This window comes from Salvelinus fontinalis, chromosome 37 (genome assembly GCF_029448725.1).
Source record: "Salvelinus fontinalis isolate EN_2023a chromosome 37, ASM2944872v1, whole genome shotgun sequence".
Lineage (NCBI taxonomy): Eukaryota > Metazoa > Chordata > Actinopteri > Salmoniformes > Salmonidae > Salvelinus > Salvelinus fontinalis.
The window spans coordinates 32,430,995-32,457,341 of NC_074701.1; the positions used below are offsets into that span (position 1 = coordinate 32,430,995).

General features: G+C 43.7%; 1 protein-coding gene across 8 annotated transcripts in view; it reads left to right on the top strand.

The window, feature by feature from the left end:
• Nucleotides 1-26,347, top strand: part of LOC129836539 (disks large homolog 5-like) — a 110,232-nt gene that overhangs the window by 26,862 nt on the left and 57,023 nt on the right. For 6 of the 8 annotated variants that reach the window (XM_055902861.1, XM_055902863.1, XM_055902867.1 and 3 more), the window contains 6 exons: nucleotides 44-227; nucleotides 1,303-1,446; nucleotides 13,567-13,750; nucleotides 14,647-14,906; nucleotides 14,990-15,188; nucleotides 15,397-15,510. In XM_055902861.1, the coding sequence (XP_055758836.1) occupies nucleotides 44-227; nucleotides 1,303-1,446; nucleotides 13,567-13,750; nucleotides 14,647-14,906; nucleotides 14,990-15,188; nucleotides 15,397-15,510 (1,085 nt within the window). The remainder of the gene's footprint in view (nucleotides 1-43; nucleotides 228-1,302; nucleotides 1,447-13,566; nucleotides 13,751-14,646; nucleotides 14,907-14,989; nucleotides 15,189-15,396; nucleotides 15,511-26,347) is intronic. The other 2 variants (XM_055902864.1, XM_055902868.1) reach the window with 2 other exon arrangements.

Genomic DNA, 26,347 nt, shown 5'->3' on the forward strand with positions numbered 1-26,347 from the left:
CGGTGAGCTGTTCTTGCCTGTGGTGACATACTCACTGTTGCAGGTTCACCCCCCGGTACCGGTAACGGCTCAGCCTCGTCTCCGCCCCCAGCCCTCAACGACAACCGGCCAGCTGGTGACAACCTGGACACCATCCTGTTCCAGCTGCGCCAGGTGACCCGTGAGAGGGACGAGCTCCGCAAGCGCCTGGCCCTGGCATCACCCGGCACCACCTTCGACGACTGCAGGTACAGACAACCCCCACCCACCACATGACTGAGGAGAGGGAAGAGCAGAGTGGATAGTCTTTATTCTGTAAATCAATATATTAATCCAACAATTGGTCAAATACATCTATACATAAGTAGAGTAGATCATCTTTACTGAATGTCTCTATGCAACAAGTAGTCAAAATGCAAAATTTAGACAGAGAATACCATCTAGCTAGTCATAAAATTCTAGGAAATCAGCCATTGTTGTGTTGTCCCTAAGCACCTGAACTACATCACACGTTGTCTGCTACGATAGACACAAATATTTTGTTAATTCCTCTCTGTCGGTCATTACTTTGATGATATTGACCTGTCGGTTTATGATTGGTCATGTTTACAAACATTTTTATGAAGCATTCTGTTTCCTGAAGTGAGTGTACAGAATCAAGAGGGATGCACAATAGTGAGTTCATCTCTCATAGGCAGACGTGCTCTCAGGGAAAAGGGCTACAATCCAATGATATTAGTCAACAAACTTCAGACACTGCTATGAAGAGTAGTCTGAAAGTTGCAAAGTTGCCCTGCCTCTGAGTGTATTTAAGGTCCTATCAAGTCTATTGCCCTCCCTGTCATCTGGCTTTACGACCAGTACTGTTGACAGAAATTGATAGGTAACCATCCTGTTCAGTTTATGAACGTCCTCGTGAGTTCCGGGTACCAGGTTGTTGAAAACGCAATTCAGAACAGGGCGGGACGCCTAGTGGATTTGAAGTGTAGAAGAGAGAGATATAGTTTGACATGACTCAGTTATGACATTTTACCATTTTAATCAGAGGTACTTTGAATTTAACAAAATGTACCAAGACAATCAAATTCCAGTCAGAGTGCAAATTAGGAACCCTTCATACAGTTTGCTGAGCTCTGTAGCTCTGCGTTAACTCATGGATGCATTTTCCTTTGGGTCCTCTGCATTTTGATGCAAGGCAAAGCAACTGCATGCCTTGGTTCTATCTAACTCTTATATCTAAACTGACATTGGGCTGCCCTTGTAGACCAGGTCTCAGTTGGTAGTTCTTATGTAGTGTAGCGTCTTATTGTCTCGTCCCCAAAGGCCAAATTCCAAAGCCAGCCATGATTACGAGCGTCTGAAAAACCAGTGTATGAGGGCCATGGCAGATCTCCAGTCTCTACAGAACCAACACACCAAGACTCTGAAGAGATGTGAGGAGGCCGTCAAGGAGGCTGACTTCTACCAGTGAGTACCACCATCACATCACTGACTGACTGGGTTGTTGAAAGAAAGACGTGTCATGTCTGGGTAGAGGTGGACGTTTAGTGGTCCTGGACTACACTTCCCAGCCTAATGTCAGGAATCCTCTGTTCCTCTACTGTTTCGGAATAGACTGTAATTAGATGGGAATAATGAGAGGTTGTATGGCATCATGGTTTTACTCACTTAGACTGGAGAAGTGCCTGGTGCTGCAATTACACTAATTGAAAGAACATTGATGTGCTAATGGTGTGTTTCTATTGAAATGTAATGGGGATTATCTGATTTAAGGAGTTGTAGATCTGCCAACCCTGTTCCACTTTTTAGAGTAACAGACGTGCGCGGCAAATTGGAGATTCAACTCGCGCTTGTAGCACCGCTCAGAATTGGTGTTTACTCTCCTCCCACCCCCACGCTCGTGCGCACGCAGTTTGTGAGTCTATAGAAGCATTGCCTCTATTGCTAATACCAGACACTCATTCATTCTTCATCGTGCAGTCTTCTAAACTCCCCACTCCATTTAATGCCAAGATGTTTATAGTTATTTTGGATTATACTTATGTGATCATAATTAGTTAATCAGGTTGCATGATCCTCGTAATGTTACGTGGAAAATACACCTGATGGGATGCAGAATTAAATGTGCACATGCGACCAGTTATTTTTCGTATTTGCATTTCTTTCACTAGCAAATGCGAGTGAACTGCTGGCACTTTAGAGCCCACTGAATGTCCATAAACGTTAGCTTGAAACAATTAGTGTTTACCTTTCCACAACACATGTAGTCGATAAGGGTTTTGTCCATGTGTTTACCTACAGCTGACAGTCGGCAAACTCAGCATCACAACAAACAGGAGGGGCAGACAGCTACGTTAAATAATGATGTACTAATCTCCATGTCCGTTGACACAAACACCGTACATGTCTGTGTGTTGCAGCTAGAGAATCAGGATGTTAGATTTACTCAGTGGATGTATTTTTTATTAAAATGTATAACATAAAATAAATCAGGCCCTATTAATTTTTGCGTACTTTTAACTCGGATCTCATACCTTCGTACATGGACAGAGAATTGCATAGTTGTTAAGTAAAATGCATCCATGTTGGCAGGTCTATCATTTATAGTCAATTGATAACTTGATAGTAATCCATTATGTTCTATAGGCCTAGCAAATGCTTTAGTCAACCGACAGTATGTGTACCTGTCATGCTTTTAATCACTTACCAGAGTAAAAAAGCTTAATTTAACTAGGCGTAAGTCAGTTAAGAACAAATTCTTATTTACAATGACGGCCTAGGGACAGTGGGTTAACTGCCTGCTCAGGGGCAGCTCGGGGATTCCACCTAGCAACCTTTCGGTTAATGGCCCAGCGCTCTAACTGCTAGGCTGCCTGGCGCCATAGGTATCCTATATGTGGTAATCCATGGCATTAAATCCAGGCATGGAAGGTGAGTGCATGCATGCACTTAAAGGGATAGTTTGTGGATACCATTTGTATGTTGCTTTGTCCAGTATGAAGGAAGTAAGGGGTAGTTTTGTGAGCCACTGCTAACTAGCTTTATGCAAAGACTGGAAGCTAGCTAGCTGTGCCTGACTATTTCTAGTCTTTGCGCTAAGCTTGTTAGCACTGGCTCTGGAAACTAAACTCAGCAAAAAAATAAACGTCCTCTCACTGTCAACTGCGTTTATTTTCAGCAAACTTAACATGTGTAAATATTTGTATGAACATAAGAAGATTCAACAACTGAGACATAAACTGAACAAGTTCCACAGACATGTGACTATTAGAAATGGAATAATGTGTCCCTGAAAAAAGGGGGGGTCAAAATCAAAAGTAACAGTCAGTATCTGGTGTGGCCACCAGCTGCATTAAATACTGCAGTGCATCTTCTCCTCATGGAATGTACCAGATTTGCCAGTTCTTGCCGTGAGATGTTACCCCACTCTTCCACCAAGGCACCTGCAAGTTCCCAGACATTTCTGGGGGGAATGGCCCTAGCCCAACAGGTCCCAGACGTGCTCAATGGGATTCAGATCCAGGCTCTTTGCTGGCCATGGCAGAAAACGGACATTCCTGTCTTTCAGGAAATCACGTACAGAACGAGCAGTATGGCTGGTGGCATTGTCATGCTGGAGGGTCGTGTCAGGATGAGCCTGCAGGAAGGGTGTCACATGAGGGAGGATGTCTTCCCTGTAACGCACAGCATTGAGATTGCCTGCAATGACAACAAGCTCAGTCCGATGATGCTGTGACACACCGCCCCAGACCATGACAGACCCTCCACCTCCAAATCGATCCCGCTCCAGAGTACAGGCCTTGGTGTAACGCTCATTCCTTCAACAACAAACGCAAATCCGACCATCACCCCTGGCGAGACAAAACCGCGACTCGTCAGTGAAGAGCACTTTTTGCCAGTCTTGTCTGGTCCAGCGACAGTGAGTTTGGGCCCATAGGTGACGTTGCCGGTGATGTTTGGTGAGGACCTGCCTTACAACAGGCCTACAAGCCCTCAGTCCAGCCTCTCTCAGCCTATTGCGGACAGTATGTGCACTGATGGAGGGATTGTGCGTTCCTGGTGTAACTCGGGCAGTTGTTGTTGCCATCCTGTACCTGTCCCGCAGGTGTGATGTTTGGATGTACCGATCCTGTGCAGGTGTTGTTACATGTGGTCTGCCAGTGCGAGGACAATCAGCTGTCCGTCCTGTCTCCCTGTAGCTCTGTCTTACGCGTCTCACAGTACGAACATTGCAAATTATTGCCCTGGCCATATCTGCAGTCCTCATGCCTCCTTGCAGCATGCCTAAGTCACGTTCACGCAGATGAGCAGGGACCCTGGGCATCTTTCTTTTGGTGTTTTTCAGAGTCAGTAGATAGGCCTTTTCAGTGTCCTAAGTTTTCCTAACTGTGACCTTAATTGCCTACCGTCTGTAAGCTGTCTTAACGACCATTCCACAGGTGCATGTTCATTAATTGTTTATGGTTCATTGCACAAGCATGGGAAACGGTGTTTAAACCCTTTACAATGAAGATCTGTGAAGTTATTTGGATTTGTACCAATTGTCTTTGAAAGACAGGGTCCTGAAAAAGGGACGTTTCTTTTTTTGTTGAGTTTACCTCTAGCTTCCTTCATACTGGGTACAGAGACATAAAAATGCTATCCATGAGTTCATCTGACTCTGGGGAAGTAGAGAAAGGGCTTCGTTGCCAAAATCCTGAACTATAATTTAAAGGTGTGTGTTTGTGTGAGCAAGAATGAATGAATAAAGCCAAAGTCAAGTCCCTCGTTCCCTCATTAGAAAATGTCAACGTGACAAAAATAGAATATGATGACAATGGTTCTTCAAATTATTCAACAAATCATTGTATGCTAATAGATGGCAGGAATTGAGCTTCAAGTAGACTTAAATATATTCTACAATTTAAATAATGACGCATGAGGTAGCAAGTGAAGTGACGTTGCCATAGACCTAATATGTTGACCTTTAGGTTATTGGTTAGGCTACAGGGAAATACGTTAGGTTACATCTGAGCCGCTTCAATATATCTAATGTCTTAGTACTAGGTAGGTCTATCGATTGCACATACATGAAAGTGATGTCAATCTTTAGCCTAATAATCAAACTATTATATAATTTTGTTCTCAGTTTTTATTTCTTGCTTCGCTTGTTATTCTATTTATATTCAACTATGATGTTTTTGGCTGTCAGAGACAATTTCATTATTTGTCTAGCTGAGGTCTTCTATGTGTAAAGTGACAGTGATCTAACGACACTGAGCTGTTGTAAGAGTGCACTGAGGCAGGTGTTACATTACAAACGATTTCATGTGGTTCTGGGAAACGGATCGGAAATTTACAGATGCTCTTCCGAAGGTTCTAACGATGAACTTAGCCTTGAGGCTTTTGGGAAGCGGGCCCTGGACAGGCATCTGGTGTTTTTATTTATTTTTATTTCACCTTTATTTAACCAGGTAGGCTAGTTGAGAACAAGTTCTCATTTACAACTGCGACCTGGCCAAGATAAAGCAAAGCAGTGCGACAGAAACAACAGAGTTACCCATGGAATAAACAAGCGTACAGTCAACACAATAGAAAAAAAGTATATATATACAGTGTCTGCAAATGGCATGAGGAGGTATGGCAATAAGTAGGCCATAGTAGCAAAGTAATTACAATTTAGCAGATTAACAATGGAGTGATAGATGAGCAGATGATGGTGTGTAAGTAGTGATACTGGTGTGCAAAAGAGCAGCAAAGTAAATAAAAACAATATGGGGATGAGGTAGGTAGATTGGGTGAGCTATTTACATATGGACTATGTACAGCTGCAGCGATCGGTTAGCTGCTCAGATAGCTGATGTTTAAAGTTAGTGAGGGAAATGTAAGTCTCCAGCTTCAGCAATTTTTGCAATTTGTTCCAGTCACTGGCAGCAGAGAACTGGAAGGAAAGGCGGCCAAAGCAGGTGTTGGCTTTGGGGATGACCAGTGAGATATACCTGCTGGAGCGCGTGCTACGGGTGGGTGTTGTTATTGTGACCAGTGAGCTGAGATAAGGCGGAGCTTTACCTAGCATAGACTTAGATGACCTGGAGCCAGTGGGTCTGGCGACGAATATGTAGCGAGGGCCAGCCGACGAGAGCATACAGGTCGCACAAAACGGATGGCACTGTGATAGACTGCATCCAAATTGCTGAGTAGAGTATTGGAAGCTATTTTGTAAATGACATCGCCGAAGTTGAGGATCGGTAGGATAGTCAGTTTTACTAGGGTATTTTTGGCAGCATGAGTGAAAGATGCTTTGTTGCGAAATAGGAAGCTGATTCTAGATTTGATTTTGGATTGGAGATGTTTGATATGAGTCTGGAAGGAGAGTTTACAGTCTAGCCAGACACCTAGGTATTTGTAGTTGTCCACGTATTCTTGGTCAGAACCATCCAGAGTAGTGATGCTAGTCGGGCGGGCGGGTGCGGGCAGCGAACGGTTGAAGAGCATGCATTTGGTTTTGCTAGCGTGTAAGAGCAGTTGGAGGCCACGGAAGGAGTGTTGTATGGCATTGAAGCTCGTTTGGAGGTTAGTTAAGTGTCAAAGAAGGGCCAGATGTATACAGAATGGTGTCGTCTGTGTAGAGGTGGATCAGGGAATCACCCCCAGCAAGAGCGACATTGTTGATATATACAGAGAAGAGAGTAAGCCCGAGAATTGAACCCTGTTGTACCCCCATAGAGACTGCCAGAGGTCCGGACAACAGGCCCTCCGATTTTACACACTGAACTATATCTGCGAAGTAGTAGGTGAACCAGCCGAGGCAGTCATTTGAGAAACCAAGGCTATTGAATCTGCCAATAAGAATACGGTGATTGACAGAGTCGAAAGCTTTGGCCAAGTTAATGAAGACGGCTGCACAGTACTGTCTTTTAGCGATGGCGGTTATGATATCGTTTAGTACCTTGAGCGTGGCTGAGGTGCACTCGTGACCAGCTCGGAAACCGGATTGCACAGCGGAGAAGGTATGGTGGGATTTGAAATGCTCAGTGATCTGTTTATTAACTTGACTTTCAAAGACTTTAGAAAGGCAGGGCAGGATGGATATAGGTCTGTATAGGGGATGACTGCGGCAGCTTTCCAATCTTTAGGGATCTCGGACGAAATGAGAGTTTGAACAGACTGGTAATAGGGGTTGCAACAATGGCGGCAGATCATTTTAGAAAGAGAGGGTCCAGATTATCTAGCCCAGCTGATTTGTATGGGTCCAGGTTTTGGATTTGGGTGAAGGAGAAGCTTGGGAGGCTCGGGCAAGTAGCTGCAAGGGGTGCGGAGCTGTTGGCCGGAGTTGGGGTAGCCAGGAGAAAGCATGGCCAGCCGTAGAGAAATGCTTATTGAAATGTTCTATTATCATGGATTTATCGGTGGTGACCATGTCGCCTAGCCTCAGTGCAGTGGGCAGCTGGGAGGAGGTGCTCTTGTTCTCCATGGACTTTAGTGTCCCAAAGCTTTTTGGAGTTAGTGCTACAGGATCCAAATTTCTGTTTGAAAAAGCTAGCCTTTGCTTTCCTGATTGACTGTGTATATTGGTTCCTGACTTCCCTGAACAGTTGCGGGGACTATTCGATGCCATTGCAGTCCGCCACAGGATGTTTTTGTGCTGGTCAAGGGCAGTCAGGTCTGGAGTGAACCAAGGGCTATATCTGTTCTTAGTTCTATATTTTTTTAAAGGGGCATGCTTATTTAAGATGGTAAAGATGGTCAATCCAAGGTGGCTTAGCAGTTCAGACGTCTTTTTCCGTATTGTCGTGTCCTGTATATATATATATATATATTTACACCTTTTCTTCACATATCTTTTATTTATTTTATTATCCAAGAACTCAACTACAAAAGCTTTCCTGCAAAAGCTTTCCTGCAACCCGCTTCACCAATTACAATAAGTATTATTTACCTCAATCTGAAAATCCATCGTGGAAGATAGCCAGGGGCTAATTCAGAAGCTAGCCTGAAAGCTAACCAGAAGCTACTCCGATAGCTAGCCAGAAGCTAATCTGTAGCTGCCCCGAAATTAGCCGGTTTGCTGGCTAGCGTTGGTGTTTCAGCTGCCCACGTTTTGCGGTCATCAGCTATTCCTTTAGCTCGATAATCTACCGGCACTTTTGTGCAACGCGACTCGGACCGGAGCATTCCGGGACTTTTTTTTTTTTTTTTTTTTCTCTCAGTTTCCCCGGATTCCAACCGCAGGCTCTGGACACTTGCACCTTGATTTCGCAGCTAGCTAGCTGCATACCGTGTGACTATTGGCTTACGTCGACCCCGGAGCAAACTCAAATCATGCTGGAGCTAGCCAGCTGAGGAGTTACATCACCATCCGGACCCGTTTCTTTTGTTGCTGCTGCAGATACGGAACCCCACCGGGCCTTCACGACTGACTGCCGACGTTATCTGCCCGAGGGATTTATCCAACCGGCACCTCCGTCCCGACGTTACCTGAACGCTCATCTGAGGCCCGCTAATCGTTAGCTGTCTTATCGGCTGCTATCTGAACAAAACCCCACTACACGGAACCTACCGACGGAAACGCACGAGGTATCTACAAACAGACCTCCATCCTATGCTGCTACCGATAGCCATATACCCGGCCAGCTGTCTGGATCGCCACGACCCCAACCAACCTCTACTCACTGGACCCTTATTGATCACTCGATTAAGCATGCTTCTCCTTAATGTAAATATGCCTTGTCCATTGCTGTTCTGCTTAGTGTTTATTGGCTTATTTCACTGTAGAGATTCTAGCCCTGCTCTCTATACCATATCCAACCTCTCAGTTCCACCACCCACATATGCGATGACATCACCTGGTTTCAATGATGTTTCTAGAGACAATATCTCTCATCACTCAATACCTAGGTTTACCTCCACTGTATTCACATCCTACCATACCTTTGTCTGTACATTATTCCTTTAAACTATTTTATCGCCCCCAGAAACTTCCTTTTACTCTCTGCTCTAGTAGCTCTAGGCGACCAATTCTCATAGCTTTTAGCCGTACACTTATCCTACTTCTCCTCTGTTCATGTAGAGGTGAATCCAGGCCCTGCAGTACCTGGCTCCACTCCTATTCCCCAGGCGCTCTCTTTTGATGACTTCTGTAACCGTAATAGCCTTGGCTTCATGCATGTTAACATTAGAAGCCTCCTCCCTAAGTTTGTTTTGTTCACTGCTTTAGCACACTCTACCAACCCGGATGTTTTAGCCGTGTCTGAATCCTGGCTTAGAAAGACCACCAAAAATTCTGACATTTTTATCCCCAATTACAATATTTTCAGACAAGATAGAACGGCCAAAGGGGGCGGTGTTGCAATCTACTGCAAAGACTGCCTGCAGAGTTCTGTTATACTATCCAGGTCTGTTCCCAAACAATTTGAACTTCTACTTTTAAAAATCCACCTCTCTAAAAACAAGTCTCTCACCGTTGCCGCTTGCTATAGACCACCCTCTGCCCCCAGCTGTGCTCTGGACACTATATGTGAACTGATTGCCCCCCATCTATCTTCAGAGCTCGTGCTGCTAGGCGACCTAAATTTGAACATGCTCAACACCCCAGCCACCCTACAATCTAAGCTTGATGCCCTCAATCTCACACAAATTATCAATGAACCTACCAGGTACCACCCCAATTCCGTAAACACGGGTACCCTCATAGATATCATCTTAACAAACTTGCCCTCCAAATACACCTCTGCTGTTTTCAACCAAGATCTCAGCGATCACTGCCTCATTGCCTGCATCCGTAATGGGCCAGCGGTCAAACGACCTCCACTCATCACTGTCAAACGCTCCCTGAAACACTTCAGCGAGCAGGCCTTCCTAATCGACCTGGCCGGGGTATCCTGGAAGGATATTGATCTCATCCCGTCAGTAGAGGATGCCTGGTCATTTTTTAAAAATGCCTTCCTCACCATCTTGAATAAGCATGCCCCATTCAAGAAATTTAGAACCAGGAACAGATATAGCCCTTGGTTCTCTCCTGACCTGACTGCCCTTAACCAACAGAAAAACATCCTATGGCGTTCTGCATTAGCATCGAACAGCCCCCGTGATATGCAACTTTTCAGGGAAGCCAGAAACCAATATACACAGGCAGTTAGAACAGCCAAGGCTGGCTTTTTCAAGCAGAAATTTGCTTCCTGCAACACAAATTCAAAAAAGTTCTGGGACACCGTAAAGTCCATGGAGAATAAGAACACCTCCTCCCAGCTTCCAACCGCTCTGAAGATAGGAAACACTGTCACCACCGACAAATCCACTATAATTGAGAATTTCAATAAGCATTTTTCTACGGCTGGCCATGCTTTCCACCTGGCTACCCCTACCCCGGACAACAGCACTGCCCTCCCCTCTGCTACTCGCCCAAGCCTTCCCCATTTCTCTTTCTCCCAAATACAGTCAGCTGATGTTCTTAATGAGCTGCAAAATCTGGACCCTTACAAATCAGCCGGGCTAGATAATCTGGACCCTTTCTTTCTAAAACTATCTGCTGAAATTGTTGCCACCCCTATTACTAGCCTCTTCAACCTCTCTTTCGTGTCGTCTGAGATCCCCAAAGATTGGAAAGCAGCTGCGGTTATCCCCCTCTTCAAAGGGGGGGACACCCTTGACCCTAACTGCTACAGACCTATATCTATCCTACCCTGCCTTTCTAAGGTCTTCGAAAGCCAAGTCAACAAACAGATTACCGACCATTTCGAATCACACCACACCTTCTCCGCTATGCAATCTGGTTTCAGAGCTGGTCATGGGTGCACCTCAGCCACGCTCAAGGTCATAAACGATATCGTAACCGCCATCGATAGGAAACAATACTGTGCAGCCGTATTCATTGACCTGGCCAAGGCTTTTGACTCTGTCAATCACCACATCCTCATTGGCAGACTCGACAGCCTTGGTTTCTCTAATGATTGCCTCGCCTGGTTCACCAACTACTTCTCTGATAGAGTTCAGTGTGTCAAATCGGAGGGTCTGTTGTCCGGGCCTCTGGCAGTCTCTATGGGGGTGCCACAGGGTTCAATTCTTGGACCGACTCTCTTCTCTGTTTACATCAATGATGTCGCTCTTGCTGCTGGTGATTCTCTGATCCACCTCTACGCAGACGACACTATTCTGTATACTTCTGGCCCTTCTTTTGACACTGTGTTAACAACCCTCCAGGCGAGCTTCAATGCCATACAACTCTCCTTCCGTGGCCTCCAACTGCTCTTAAATACAAGTAAAACCAAATGCATGCTCTTTAACCGATCGCTGCCTGCTCCTGCCCGCCTGTCCAACATCACTACTTTGGACGGCTCTGACTTAGAATATGTGGACAACTACAAATACCTAGGTGTCTGGTTAGACTGTAAACTCTCCTTCCAGACCCACATCAAACATCTCCAATCCAAAGTCAAATCTAGAATTGGCTTCCTATTCCGCAACAAAGCATCCTTTACTCATGCTGCCAAACATACCCTTGTAAAACTGACCATCCTACCAATCCTCGACTTCGGTGATGTCATTTACAAAATAGCCTCCAAAACCCTACTCAATAAATTGGATGCAGTCTATCACAGTGCCATCCGTTTTGTCACCAAAGCCCCATATACTACCCACCACTGCGACCTGTACACTCTCGTTGGCTGGCCCTCGCTTCATACTCGTCGCCAAACCCACTGGTTCCAGGTCATCTACAAGACCCTGCTAGGTAAAGTCCCCCCTTATCTCAGCTCGCTGGTCACCATAGCAGCACCTACCTGTAGCACGCGCTCCAGCAGGTATATCTCTCTAGTCACCCCCAAAACCAATTCTTCCTTTGGACGCCTCTCCTTCCAGTTCTCTGCTGCCAATGACTGGAACGAACTACAAAAATCTCTGAAACTGGAAACACCTATCTCCCTCACTAGCTTTAAGCACCAGCTGTCAGAGCAGCTCAGATTACTGCACCTGTACATAACCCATCTACAATTTAGCCCAAACAACTACCTCTTTACCTACTGTATTTATTTATTAATTTATTTTGCTCCTTTGCACCCCATTATTTCTGTCTCTACTTTGCACTTTCTTCCAATGCAAACCAACCATTCCAGTGTTTTTTTTGTTTTTATTTACTTGCTGTGTTGTACTCACTTCGCCTCCATGGCCTTTTTATATTTTTATTTATTTATACATATATCTGTTTGCCTTCACCTCCCTTATCTCACCTCACTTGCTCACATTGTATATAGACTTATTTTTTTTTCACTGTATTATTGACTAAATGTTTGTTTTTACTCCATGTGTAACTATGTGTTGTTGTATGTGTCGAACTGCTTTGCTTTATCTTGGCCAGGTCGCAATTGTAAATGAGAACGTGTTCTCAATTTGCCTACTTGGTTAAATAAAGGTTAAATAAAAATAAAAAAATAAATAAAAAAAGAAATTACTTTCAAAGAACGACCAGGCATCCTCGACTGACGGGATGAGGTCAATATCCTTCCAGAATACCCAGGTCAGGTTGATTAGAAAGGCCTGCTCGCAGAAGTGTTTTTAGGGAGTGTTTGACAGTGATGAGGGGTGGTCGTTTGACCGCGGACCCATAGCGGATGCAGGCAATGAGGCAGTGATCGCTGAGATCCTGATTGAAAACAGCAGAGGTGTATTTGGAGGGCAAGTTGGTCAGGATAATATCTATGAGGGTGCCCATGTTTACGGATTTAGGGTTGTACCTGGTCGTTTCCTTGATAATTTGTGTGAGATTGAGGGCATCTAGCTAAGATTGTAGGACTGCTGGGGTGTTAAGTGATGATAAGAGAGGTTGCATTGCTGGACACGCTGTTTTATACTGGGTGAGGTCACCGCATGTGTGGGAGGTGGGACAAAGGAGGTATCTAAGGCATGTACAGTGGGACTAGGGGCTCCGCAGTAAACTAAAACAATGATAATTATCCTAAACAACAGTATACAAGGGATATTGACATTTGAGAGAGACAAAGCGAGGCATAAAGCAATCACAGGTGTTGATTGGGAGAGCTAGCTAAGTCAACAACAGCTAATCAGCTAAGTCAACAACATGTAAAATGGCGACGAATGGGCAGAGAGGGTCGGTTAACTACACACAGGGCCTGTGTTTCGGGCTAGGGCCGACAGATAAACAAAGTGGAGGACCGTGATAAATGAACAGTCCAGCAGGCATCGGCTATGTAGCCAGCATCAGCTATGTAGCAGTATTGGCGCAATAATGGGCTGAGCTTTGATTGGTTCTCTCCAATGTTTTTTTTTTTAATTCCTGGGGGATTGAGACTTCACGTTGTTTAGATTTGAAAATCCAACAGTGTTATGGGAATGGGGCGGCGCTCGGGAGCTCTGTGGGGTTGTCCATGAGGGATTTTTGTGAGAGACACAGAGGAGAACCAAACTTTAAAACAGTAGAGCTGCCTTTATTATCGACTCCATGCCTACAACACCAAGCAGCCAGACTCTGTAGTCAGGAGGACAGTTTGGTGTTAGTCTGACTACCATGTGATCATGGGGAATCTCTATTCAGACCGTGTTAAGGGATGTGCCATCAGTGTCTTCCCCTCCCCCAGTTTTGACCTCTGTCTCCAGTATGCTCCACAGCCGTGTGTTCGGAGACCAGTCTCAGCTGAAGGAGGAGCTGGAGGTGTTGAGGAGAGACCACGCTCAGCTGGTCAGGGAACACAACCACCTGAAGCAGAGCTGTGAGGAGCTCCACAGGCTGCACAGTGACGACCAGAAGGAGGTGGCTGACATGAGGCTGCAGCAGCAAGAGGTACCACACACACACACATCCACACAAGGTTGCTGTGACCTATACTTGGCTGCCGTGCTTCCACACATCCTGGGAGTAGACTACTGCGGTGGACAGGAGACACACTGCTTGGAGATGCATACGGAGCGCTTCTGTAAAGGGCAGTGTTTGAGGACAATGTCAATGGCTCATGTAAAGGGTGTGTAGACACTTACCCCTCCCCCCCCGTACCTCGTCATGGTCCTGTGTTCAGAGATCTGTAAGGTCAGGGGAGGTGTTTGAACTAAGCAGCATATAGGTCTCCATCTCCTGTAAGGCCACAGACATACCTATACATGTTGTGATGTCTGGATCAATACTGCCCTGGGGTCTCACCTGCTCCCACACTAATTACCACAGAGTTCAGCAAGCCTGGAGGTTATTACATTTTAATGATGAACAGGTGATTTTACAGGCCGGCAAAAGTGAAACCTAGTTAGTTACACCATACTATCTAAGGCTGCGTTTACACAGGCAGTCCAATTTTGATATTTAGCCTAATTATTAATAGATCCTTTGCCAATAATCTGGCAAAATATGAGAATTGGGCTGCCTGTATAAACGCAGCCTAATCGTCTTGAATAATCCACACTGCATCTCCTCACTGTCGCCCTCTGCTGATTAACTGGTGTAATAATGAATCCATGCTCATTCTGGCTTGTTAATGTTTCCTTGTGGTTTGGTGGTTTAGAACAATAACATTACCACACACTATCAATCTGAAGAAATGCATCTATTTTAATAAACCAATGTTTTTTTGAATGTGTCAACTGTATATAATAAACATGTTAAATTCATAGTTTCACACAGATGGGAACTGTACATGAACTGTATGTAGTTATAAAATCATCAGCTGGATGACCGTGTCCTACCTCCAGGTGATGAGAGAGAACGGTTCCTCAGATGTTCTCAACAAGCTATACGACACAGCCATGGACAAGCTGGAGGGGGTGAGGAAGGAACACGATTCGCTGAGCAAACGCTACGGTGAGAAAGTTGCGAATCACAACACGGACCTGAGCAGGCTGGAGCAGGCGGAGGAAGAGAACCGACGACTACAGAAACAGATGGACACGTTGCTGAAACAACGAGACAAGGCCATACACTACCAACAACATTGCTCTACGTCCATGAGGAGGTAAACACACTGCACAATCCACGAGAATAGTCTATACACTCAAACACCTATACAGCACTACACACCTCTCCTTCTCTCCCCAGGTTTGACTCTGTACAACAGGAGCTGGACAAGTCTTCAGCCCAGAACAAGGTGCTGCAGAGGGAGATGGAGCGGCTGCAGTCGGAGGTGATGCGCTGTAAGAACTTCCAGCTGAAGGCAGTAAAGGACTGTGAGAAGTACAAGGAGGAGAGAGACTCTGTGTTCAACGAGTATAGGCTCATCATGAGTGAGAGGGACCAGGTCAGAGAGAAATACATTTATTACTTTAAAGCCCAGTTTCCCAGACAGATTATTCCTAGTCCTGGACTAAGAAACTACTTTCAATGTATAATCACCATTGAGTATGCTTCTTTTGTCCAGGAATTCAGCCCATTATTATTTTATAAAAATACTATAATAAAATTGTAATACTAAAATATAAAGTGGTTTATTAAATTCTGTGGAACAGGTGATCAAGGAGCTGGAAAAGCTGCAGACGGCGCTGGAGGCTGCAGAGGCCCGCATCAAAAACACCTCTTCTGAAAGGATGGTGGCCAGCGAGGAGACGGAGGCTCTCAGACAGGTTCAGATCAATTTAGAATGGAATCAATCAGTCCACCAACCAAATCAAACACCGCTTCTGTGAGGTTAATCTATTATTTAATCAATCTATCAATAAGTTTATTGCTAGACAGTCAAAACAACTAATACAATAGGGTATCCAGAGAGGATATTGCGTCTGACAGCTAATCATCAATAGGTTAATCAATGAATATACAGTATCAGTCAGGTTTGGACACACCTACTCATTCAATGTTTTTTCTTTATTTGCACTATTTTCGAATAATAGTGAAGACATCAAAACTATGAAATAACACAGAATCATATAGTAACCCAAAAAGTGTTACACAAATCAAAATATTTTTTAGATTCTTCTAAGTAGCCACCCTTTGCCTTGATAGCTTTGCACACGGTTGGCATTCTCTCAACCAGCTTCATGAGGAATGCTTTTCCAACAGTCGTGAAGGAGTTCCCACATGTGCTGAGCATTTTCCTTCACTCTGCGGTCCAACTCATCACAAACCATCTCAATTGGGTTGAGGTCAGGTGATTGTGGAGGCCAGGTCATCTGATGCAGCACTCCATCACTCTTAGTCAAATTGCCCTTATACAGCCTGGAGGTGTGTTAGGTCATTGTCCTGTTGAAAAACATAGTCCCACTAAGCACAAACCAGATAGCATTCTGCAGCGATACGCCATCCTATGGTAGCCATGCTGGTTAAGTGTGCCTTGATTTCTAAATAAATCACTGACAGTGTCACCAACAAAGCACCATCACACCACCTCCTTCATGCTTCATGGTGGGAACCACACATGCGGAGATCATCCGTTCACCTACTCTGCTTCTCACAAAGACATGGCAGTTCGAACCAAAAATCTAAAATTTGGACTCACAAGACCAAAGGACAGATTTCCACCGGTCAAATGTCCATTGCTTGTGTTTCTTAGCCCAAGCAAGTCTCTTCTTATTGGTGGCCTTTAGTAGTGGTTTCTTTGCAGCAATTCGACCATGAGGGCCTCATTCACACAGTTGATGTTGAGGTGTGTCTGTTACTTGAACTCTGAAGCATTTATTTGGGCTGTAATTCCTGAGGCTGGTAACGCGAATGAACTTATCCTCTGCAGCAGAGGTAACTCTGGGTCTTCCTTGCCTGTTGCGGTACTCATGAGAGCCAGTTTCATCATAGAGCATGATGGTTTTTGCGACTACACTTTCAAAGTTCTTGAAATTTTCTGGATTGACAGACCTTCATGTCTTAAAGTAATTATGGATCTTTGTTTCTCTTTGCTTATTTGTGCTGTTCTTTTTGGTAAAATACCATATTCTGTATAGCAACCCTACCTTGTCACAACACAACTGATTGGCTCAAACGCATTAACCTCTCTAGGGTATGTGGGACGGTAGCGTCCCACCTCGTCAGCCAGTGAAACTGCAGGGCGCCAAATTCAAAACAGAAATCCCATAATTTAAATTCCTCAAACATACAAGTATTTTACACCATTTTAAAGCTACACTTGTTGTAAATCCAGCCAAAGTGTCCGATTACAAACAAGGTTTTACGACGAAAGCACACCAAACGATAATGTTAGGTATGAGCCAAGTCACAGAAAAAGACAGCCATTTTTCCAGCTAAAGAGAGCAGTAACAAAATGCAGAAATAGATAAAATGAATCACTAACCTTTGATAATCTTCATCAGATGACACTCATAGGACTTCATGTTACACAATACATGTATTTTTTGTTCGGTAAAGTTCATATTTATATCCAAAAATCTGAGTTTAGGCAAGACGCTACTGTATCACTTGGCAAAAAGCCTGATAAAATGCAGAGCGCCAAATTAAAATTAATTTCTATAAATTACTATAAAATCAAACTTTCATTAAATCACACATGAAAGACACCAAATTAAAAGCTACACTGGTTGTGAATCCAGCCAACATGTCAGAATTCAAATAGGCTTTTCAGCAAAAGCATACGATGCTATTTTCTGAGCATAGCACCATAGTAAACAAGAGAACATTTCAACCCTGCAGGCACGACACAAAACGCAGAAATAAAAAATATAATTCATGCCTTACCTTTGACGAGCTTCTGTTGTTGGCACTCCAATATGTCCCATAAACAACACAAATGGTCCTTTTGTTCGATGAATTCCGTTGATATATATCCAAAATGTCCATTTATTTGGCGCGTTTGAATCCAGAAAAACACCGGTTCCAACTTGCTCAAACGTGACGACAAAATATCTCAAAGGTTACCTGTAAACTTTGCCAATAAATGAACTACTTAGGTATTTAACGTTAATAAATCGATAAAATGTGTTCAATACAGGATTAAAACAAAATGTTGCATGCCTTCTGTTTGATTGAAGCGCATGTCCAGGACACGTGGAGTGCCTCGACTTCAAGATGGCCGTATTTCTTCATTACTCAAAGGAATAATCTCAACATATTTCTCATGACTGTTGACATCTAGTGGAAGCCGTAGGAACTGCAAGCAATTCGCTTAAAAATCTGGTTTCCCAATGAAAACTCAGTGACCTCAACAACAACAAAAATTCTGAATGGTTTGTCCTCGGGGTTGAGGACAAAAATAAGTTCTCTTGTACACAGACATGATTCAAACAGTTTTAGAAACTTCAGAGTGTTTTCTATCCAAATCTAATAAGATGCATATCTTATCTCCTGGGGATGAGTAACTGGCAGTTGAATTTGGGTATTCTTTTCATCCAAATGTGAAAATGCTGCCCCCTACCCGAGAGAAGTAAAGAAAGAAATTCCACAAATTCACTTTTAACAAGGCACACCTGTTAATTGAAATGCATTCCATGTGACTACCTCATGAAGCTGGTTGAGAGAATGGGAAGAGTGTGCAAAGCTGTCAAGGCAAAAGGTGGTGCTAACAGTTGTTGATGTTATTCTTCAATAACAGACCCCAAAGCATATCAGGGGGAGGAAAAGAGGTTTATTCAAAGAGGAGAAATCATGCGGGGAGGTAGATATACATGCTCCCCTGGCCTCAGTGATTCTCCACAAAACAAAGGAACAAGATCTACTTTGTAACTATCCCATTTCAGGTTGTACCAATAAGAATGTGCTACACATAACTACAGAAACAACACTTTCCATTGATTGTTAATTCTAGTCCTCTCGTCCTCTGCGTTGTGTATTTATCGTTGAGATATTTTTACCCTAAAAAAACATGTCTTTTAGAAAATAAAAAACATGAACAAATAGGCAGTAACAAAATCATTCACATTACACCTTGCATTTCTATAAAACACAAAGGGCATATTGTACTTGCTGTTACAATAAGATTTCAAACAAAGTTATAGAAAATAAGTATTAACAGGTGTAATGATGTCCCTTACAATTCCTACCACATCCTGTACTAGGAGGAAACAAAATAAATAATTGTCTACAAGAAAATATTAAATTGTTCGATTGGCAAGGTAATTATTCACCAAGTCCTTTAAAAGTGACCTGCTCTTCCACACTGATATCAGTCCCCCATAGATAACTATTTGAGATGATGTTCTGACAGTCTGCCGGTAGTGAGGAATTCTTCTTCCGTTCCACTGGTTGATAAGGACTTCTCTAATGAGCACTTCACCGGTGATCTTGTCTCATTTCAAGTACAGTCCTGGATCAAGGGATATTGCTTCAGACTATAGAGTCTCATAACCTGTAACAAAGGAAACAAGTGTGAAAGTAACATGTCCTGGTTTCAAGAGAAAGTTTTGTTTCACAGATTTCCTTAAGTAAAGCATGTCGTGATTTTCAGGAAGAAGTTGGACATTTCACCTAGATATCCCTAATATGATGACTGTGGTATACAACATAGAAGCTTATCAGGTTCTGATCATCTTACTATGCTTCAACAGATTGGCCCCCGATTTCTAATCAATCAGTTCTTTATTCTCCAGGCTCCGCTTTGTCATCAAAATGGACAACATGTATCCATTTTGATTTGCCCTGGACTTTTACTGTTGACCAAGTTATGAGCAAAACCTTCTCATTTTGGCACTGATGGGTCTTACATATCTTTTTACCGTCACCCACTGTCCTGGCACGACGTTATTCCCCACGCCTCTTTTACTTGTCTTTCTGATTTCTCGAATCAATTTTTGTTGTGTGTTGTGCAGATCCTCTTAGGGTAGGCTTCAACCCATCATGAAAAACATTCAACAATGACCAGCACATCTTTGTGTCCTATACATTTGGGCAGCGTGATGTAATCAAGCTGTAGATGTCTGAAGGGTCCTTGTGGCGCAGGCGCTCGTGTCTGTACTTTAACTCGTCCTTTGGTAGTGTTTTCCATACAAATGCTGCAATTTGCCACAACAGCCTCAGCCTCTTTACGCACACCAGGATTCCACCATTTGCCCACAAAACGATAAACTATCTTGTCCACACCAATGTGTCCCAAAGAGTGGATCTGTGTCACCAAGTAGGGTCAGGTTGTGTTTCCACACACCTTGATTGAGTTTGCATCCTGCAGCCATCCATTCCCAACCTTCATCTTTTGGTGCACTGCTTTGCATATCTCTGTGTTGCAATGTATCCAAGGTGTATCTCCTAATCAGTTTAGGTGACAGAGGTGTTCTCTTGGCAGCCACCTTGGCAGCTCTGTCAGCCAAATCATTACCATTACTCTTGTCTGTAAAGATATTTCCCATGTGCTTTCATTTTCAAAATTGCAACTTGTCCAGGTAACTGGAGAGCATTCAGTAGAGCCATCACCTCTGGTCCATTCGTCACAGGAGCTCCCAGTGATATGAATCCTTTTTCCATATTTTTCCAAAAAGCATCCTTGAGTCTGTAGATATTAGCTGTTTTTCCTTCAGCCTGTTTCCATTCTTCTGTCAAAGCAACCAGTTCCACCACCTGTGCTGATGCTCCTGCAGGTAACGTGTCTGTCACTATCACATTGTCTGTTGTAGTAACTGCCCAGCCTGCCTTCCTCACACCCCCTTCCACAACGTTTAAACCATCTGGGTATAAGAAACTTAGCGTTTTCCAACGGCTGACTCTTAATAAACCCATCAAAGAGCTGATCCAAAACCAACTCGCAACAGTCGTGTTCAAGTAATGTGGTATCTGGAGGAAGCATCAGAGTAGCTGGATAACATAGTGTGCCACGTTGTATGATGTTAGGAGCCTCCACTACTTTAGTAGCGGCCATAGCTTCCTTTGTTTTGTGCAAGGTGGGGCAACCTGTCAAGCACTCTGGCTCCATATCCAACATTCCACACTAAATTGTTTTCATTGTCCTGAACTGTAGATCCCTGCAGTTGTCTAATTTGCCATGTCACCTTTCCTTCAGAAATGTTTAATGTAGTCAAGGCCTAAAATAGGTTGTTCAAATGAGCCATCCACACCCCTGCATCAATTTATTGGATCAATAGAAATTGATAATGGTTTGGTCTGTTTCATATGTCTCCCCTCCACTCCTGTTGCTCTCATCTTCTTGCCTGTGTATTGAGGACATATTGCATAAGATAGTGACTTCAGCACCCATATCTACTGCAAAGTTATGTAAATGTCTAATCCATCCAATTTTCATATGCACACCAGCTGAGATGGTACGAAAGAGGGGGTCTATTAGTTTCCCTCCACATCATCCAGCAAATTCTGCTCAGCCACAGAGAGCTTCTTACATTTCTGCATCAGCAGTGTCGTTGGGGCTGTCGTCTTGATTCCATTTTCCCATACAGACCCTGCTTCTCCTGGCCATTCCTCATAAGAACATGGTTTCTTTTCCGACATTCGTTGCCAGTGACCAGAAATCCCGCAATAATGAACATTCACCAGGTTTCTCTTCTGCTGAACGAATCTTGTTTGTTTCACTCGGAAACCTGCACAACTCTGATTCCAGCCGGTTTAAATCAAATTGTATTTTATTTGTCACATACACATGGGTAGCAGATGTTAATGCGAGTGTAGCGAAATGCTTGTGCTTCTAGTTCCGACCATGCAGTAAAATCTAACAAGTAATCTAACCTATCAATTTTACAGCTACCTTATACACACAAGTGTAAAGGAATGAATAAGAATATGTACATAAAAATATATGAATGAGCGATAGCCGAACGGCATAGGCAAGATGCAGTAGATGGTATAGAGTACAGTATATACAGTGGGGCAAATAAGTATTTAGTCAGCCACCAATTGTGCAAGTTTTCCCACTTAAAAAGATGCCTGTAATTTATCATAGGTACAACTTCAACTATTAGACAAAATGAGAAAAAAATCCAGAAAATCACATTGTAGGATTTTTTATTTATTTTATTTATTTATTTATCCCCTTTTCTCCCCAATTTTCGTGGTATCCAATCGCTAGTAATTACTATCTTGTCTCATCGCTACAACTCCCGTACGGGCTCGGGAGAGACGAAGGTCGAAAGCCACGCGTCCTCCGCACAACCCAACCAAGCCGCACTGCTTCTTAACACAGCGCGCCTCCAACCCGGAAGCCAGCAATGTGTCGGCTCGCCCTCGAGTCAGCCATGTGTATGGCTCGCCCTCCATATACCTTCTCTTCAAGTACACCATGTTCACGGTTGTTCAAAACAAAGGCTTGTAACTAACTTCCTAAGATTGTAGAGTTTCTTAACGCTTCAAATCGTCCTATGTTTTCATACCCACTTCTCGTGGATGTTAACGTTTTTGACATGCTGATTTGTGTGATTACTTTCACCCCAGGTTTGTCTTTACTACCCTTTACAGCCTGTGTTCTGGTTGGCCTAAGACATCGTTTGTCACTGCTGTCAGAATCTGTTGACTCAAAGCCAGGTAATGCTGACCAGATGCTTGAAACCCGATCATTTTTGCGCAACTTAGCCTGAGGGTAGATTGAGGGAACAAAGTGTCCACTTGTTGGCGCCAAGTCTGTTTTTACTACCCTCTCCTGTAATTGTTGAATCTCTTCTTTCAAGGTTTCTGTTCACCAAGAGCTTTCAAACTTTAACGTCCTGTCATGATTCCCCAGAAAGAATTTCTCAACCCGTTTTGTTTCTTCTGCTAAAACAGTTCAAGACCATAGTCTTTGTCAACAAATTAGACACTTTATTTTTCCCAATCAGACAGATTCCATCTTTGTCAACAATGACAGAATATTTTTCTCGTGCCTACACTTCTACTTTGAAATGGTTCTTCATATGACTTGTTACAACCTGGCTCAAGATTGTAACAAACAATGGGAAACCACACACCGAGTAAAGGAATAACAAAATGAATTTATTCCATAAATAAAGTAAACACTCGCAACAATAATCAGATGATACATGACGGTCAGTAAATTAGGTGTCAACTACAAAGGTATGTATGGAGAGAGTAATCTCTTGCTGAATTGGGAAACAGTGGCTTTATGCAACCGTTGAGCTTTCACAGGTGTGCCCCATCAGCACTGACAACCCTCCCAGCTCTGCCCACCAATCTCCTGCAGGAAGTAAGCGCGGCCAAACCCATTAGCCCCTCCCTGCTCCGTCTATCACACCCCACCCATAAAAACAGGGACCTCCTATGTTCCTGAAACAAATTCAAAAATGTTTTAATAAACACAAGCAAAAATATACCATACTCCCTGGACATCCAACCACCTAGGTCCACCACTTAACCCACACCTCCAGCAACCATGGCGCCTGGATGCAAATTAAGAAGAGGAGGAGGAGAGAGACCGCGAGAGGAGACCAAACACAGTATTAAACAGGACGGCTAAGGAGAAGGCACACAGGACAACGCATCCGCCAAAAACATTGTCCTCCCCTTAATATTTCATTATCAAGCATATACTGAATCTGACTTTAAATGTTTCTTTCTCTAACACACGGTAAAACCGTTGCCGGATAAGTGTGGCATCACCAACGTCAATATCATGATTTACCAAATGGGTACGAGAAGGCATGTCTGTAATTAAAGTAGTACAACTCATGACCAAATTCAGAGCTCGGCACAACAAGGAACAGACAAGTGTCCCAGCAGAGTATCCAATCTACCCAGAGACTCTGAATTCTTTAACCATCCTTCTAGGACACCATCTGGGCTAAGCGACTAGGTTGTCAGGGCTAAATCCTGTGCTTTCCTGTAAAACTTCTAGCTGCAAGCATCAACCAAGGCTACCCCTCCTCCCAGTCTCGGTACAACAACTTCAAGGTCTGATGGAACCGCTCCAGGGCTCTCTGACTCTGCATGATATGCGGTCGCAAGATTGTGTCTGATGCGAAGTTGGCTTAACACCTGTGCAAACGTGAAATTGGAACCTTGATCACTTTTAATAATTTGGGCTATTCTGAAAACAGAAATAAACGGAGTCAATGCCCTAACAATAGACTTGGTTGTTATGATATGGAGAGGATAAGAAGCGGGATAACGGGTCTTATCACCGTAAGCAAGTAAATATAACCGGCTTTGGAACAAGGCAATGGGCCAACACAATCAATAGTTAAATGCTTGAAGGGTTGGCTTACTACTGGTATTGGGTACAAAGGTGCTGGCTTTAACGTCTGGTTATGCTTCAGTCAACTGGCAAAGTTTGATAAATGCTGAGACATCTCTTTTCAGCCAAGTCCAAAAGAAATGACACAATACGGTCATAGGTCTTCCGAACACCCAAATGACCAGCAATATCCCCATGAGGTCTGCAAAACAAAATCACGTAAGGTATATGGTACCACAATTTTGAATGACAGGGTCACCATGAGGCAGCCATTTTCTCACCAACAATTTGATCCTGTAAGTAGTATTGCTGTACTACACTTGGAACATCATCAGCCAGGAGGACCTGCTCAAACAATCATTTCAAAGTAGGGTCAGCCCACTGTTCTGCTACCAGGTCACTACGGGAAACAGAAAGGTCCGGCCCACAAGTTTCAGAATAGTCCGCCACCTCGCTGGTCCCTACACCAGACTCCGACACGGAATCAGCGCGGCTCATTGCACGAGTCACAAGCAGTAAAGACTTTGGGGAAACTCAGCACTTTCATCCGGCACCTCAGATGGGCCGAAGGCATGAAAACCACGAGAGGTGGTTATATATTTCGCCAGACCCGCCCACCGGCAAGGTCATTTCCTAGAATCACCGCCACTCCTTTGACAGGCAATGAGGGACGCACTCCTATCATGACCTCACCTTGTACAAGATCTATGGAGAGCACAGGTTTGTGTAAAGGGACAGACAATATGCAAACCTATCCCTCGGATCAAGACTGTCCTGTATCTGTCTCTGGAGAAAAAGGGAGCACTGACTGAAGAATGAGACTGAAGCACCAGTGTCTCGCAGGAGATTAACTGGGACCCTCGGTTACCCATCAAGGATACTGTTATGAGAATTATTTTCTCAATGTTCATAAACTGAACTTCATTAACCTACTCGGTCTGTTACCAATAATTTGTAAGGTTCTTGTTGAAATGAAACAGACAGAGGCCAGTCTACAATAGTCAATGTTTATTTACGATGTTTGTTTATTTATTTATTTATGCCCATCCTTACATGTACATTGGTTTATATACCTCTCATTTTGTCATAACTGTCCATCCTCTAAGACTATGACAATACAGTTCACAAGTCTTCTCCTTCTCATACATTGCCTGCCACCTGTTATACAATCCACTACAAGCCCAAGGTTTCTCCCCTCCCTGGGTGGGGAGACTTCCTTCCCTGTTATCAGTTCCACAGTGGTCACAAGTTGTCTGCCACAGTTCCTTGCCTGCTAACAGTCCCTCTTATGGAGAAAAATTATTTATCATTATACAGAGACAGGGTAGAATTCTGTTAGTTGTAGTTCTACGTTAAATGTATACAGCATTTAGTCATTCATAAAATTCATAACAGATACGTAACCCTCCGTAATGAACAGTGAATAGATGGATGCAATGTCAACCATACACAATGTTTTTTTTTACTGGTCTTGAGGTGGAACAATTGAATTCCTTAACTTAAAAACAGGTGCCGCTAATGTGTTAGGCCTAACGGGCGCATTAACCCCAGAAGGCCTAGCTTTAACTAAGGACAGGGCATTCATTTTTTCAATGACCTTTACCACGGCAGAAATGGCCGATTTTGCCATGGTCTGTGTTACGAATCCCTCTGGCCCGACAGTCTAGGGGGGATGGTAATGGGACCCGTAACACAACTCATGCAAATTATTATAGTGACAACGTAACAGTGAGAACAAAAATAACCACAGACAACTAAATTACTACCGTCAAACACTCAAGGTTTATTTAAAAACACACGGTAATGGGGGGAGCAGGAAAAGGGGCTGAGCGGGACCCAAGGAATGAAAGAATAATAATTCAAAAACACCCCTAAGCTAGACTAGCCTAATTCACAAACAGCTAACTAACTAACCAAAAATACAGGGGGTGGTCCGCCCAGTTCTAACTAGTGTTTTTAACAATATTTAACTACGGGTAGTGTAGCCCAAGGGCAACTTGTCTGGTTATCCCCTTTTCCCACCATCAAACAAACACTCAAACACCATAACCAAAACAATACTCACAGGTGGGGACAAAGTGACATGTAGATGCAAAACACACAAGCGATCTACAGACAGAAGGCATTTACAAAAGAGATTGAGCTCCTGAGACAACAACTGACAGGGGTTTTAAACCAAGGGAAAGGGACTGTGATTGGGTAGGGGAAAGGAGCAGGTGTCTTCCGATTAGCGACTGATTGATGACTGATTGGGGAATGATTGTCACCTGTGAGTAGGGGAGAAGGAGAGAAAAGAAATACACACAGGATACACACAGAACATTTGTATCCGTAACACTCCCACCCTTAAAAGAGCAACCCTAGGGATTGCGAACACATTTACAAAACATACAAACTTATTTATTTTTACACACGCGACA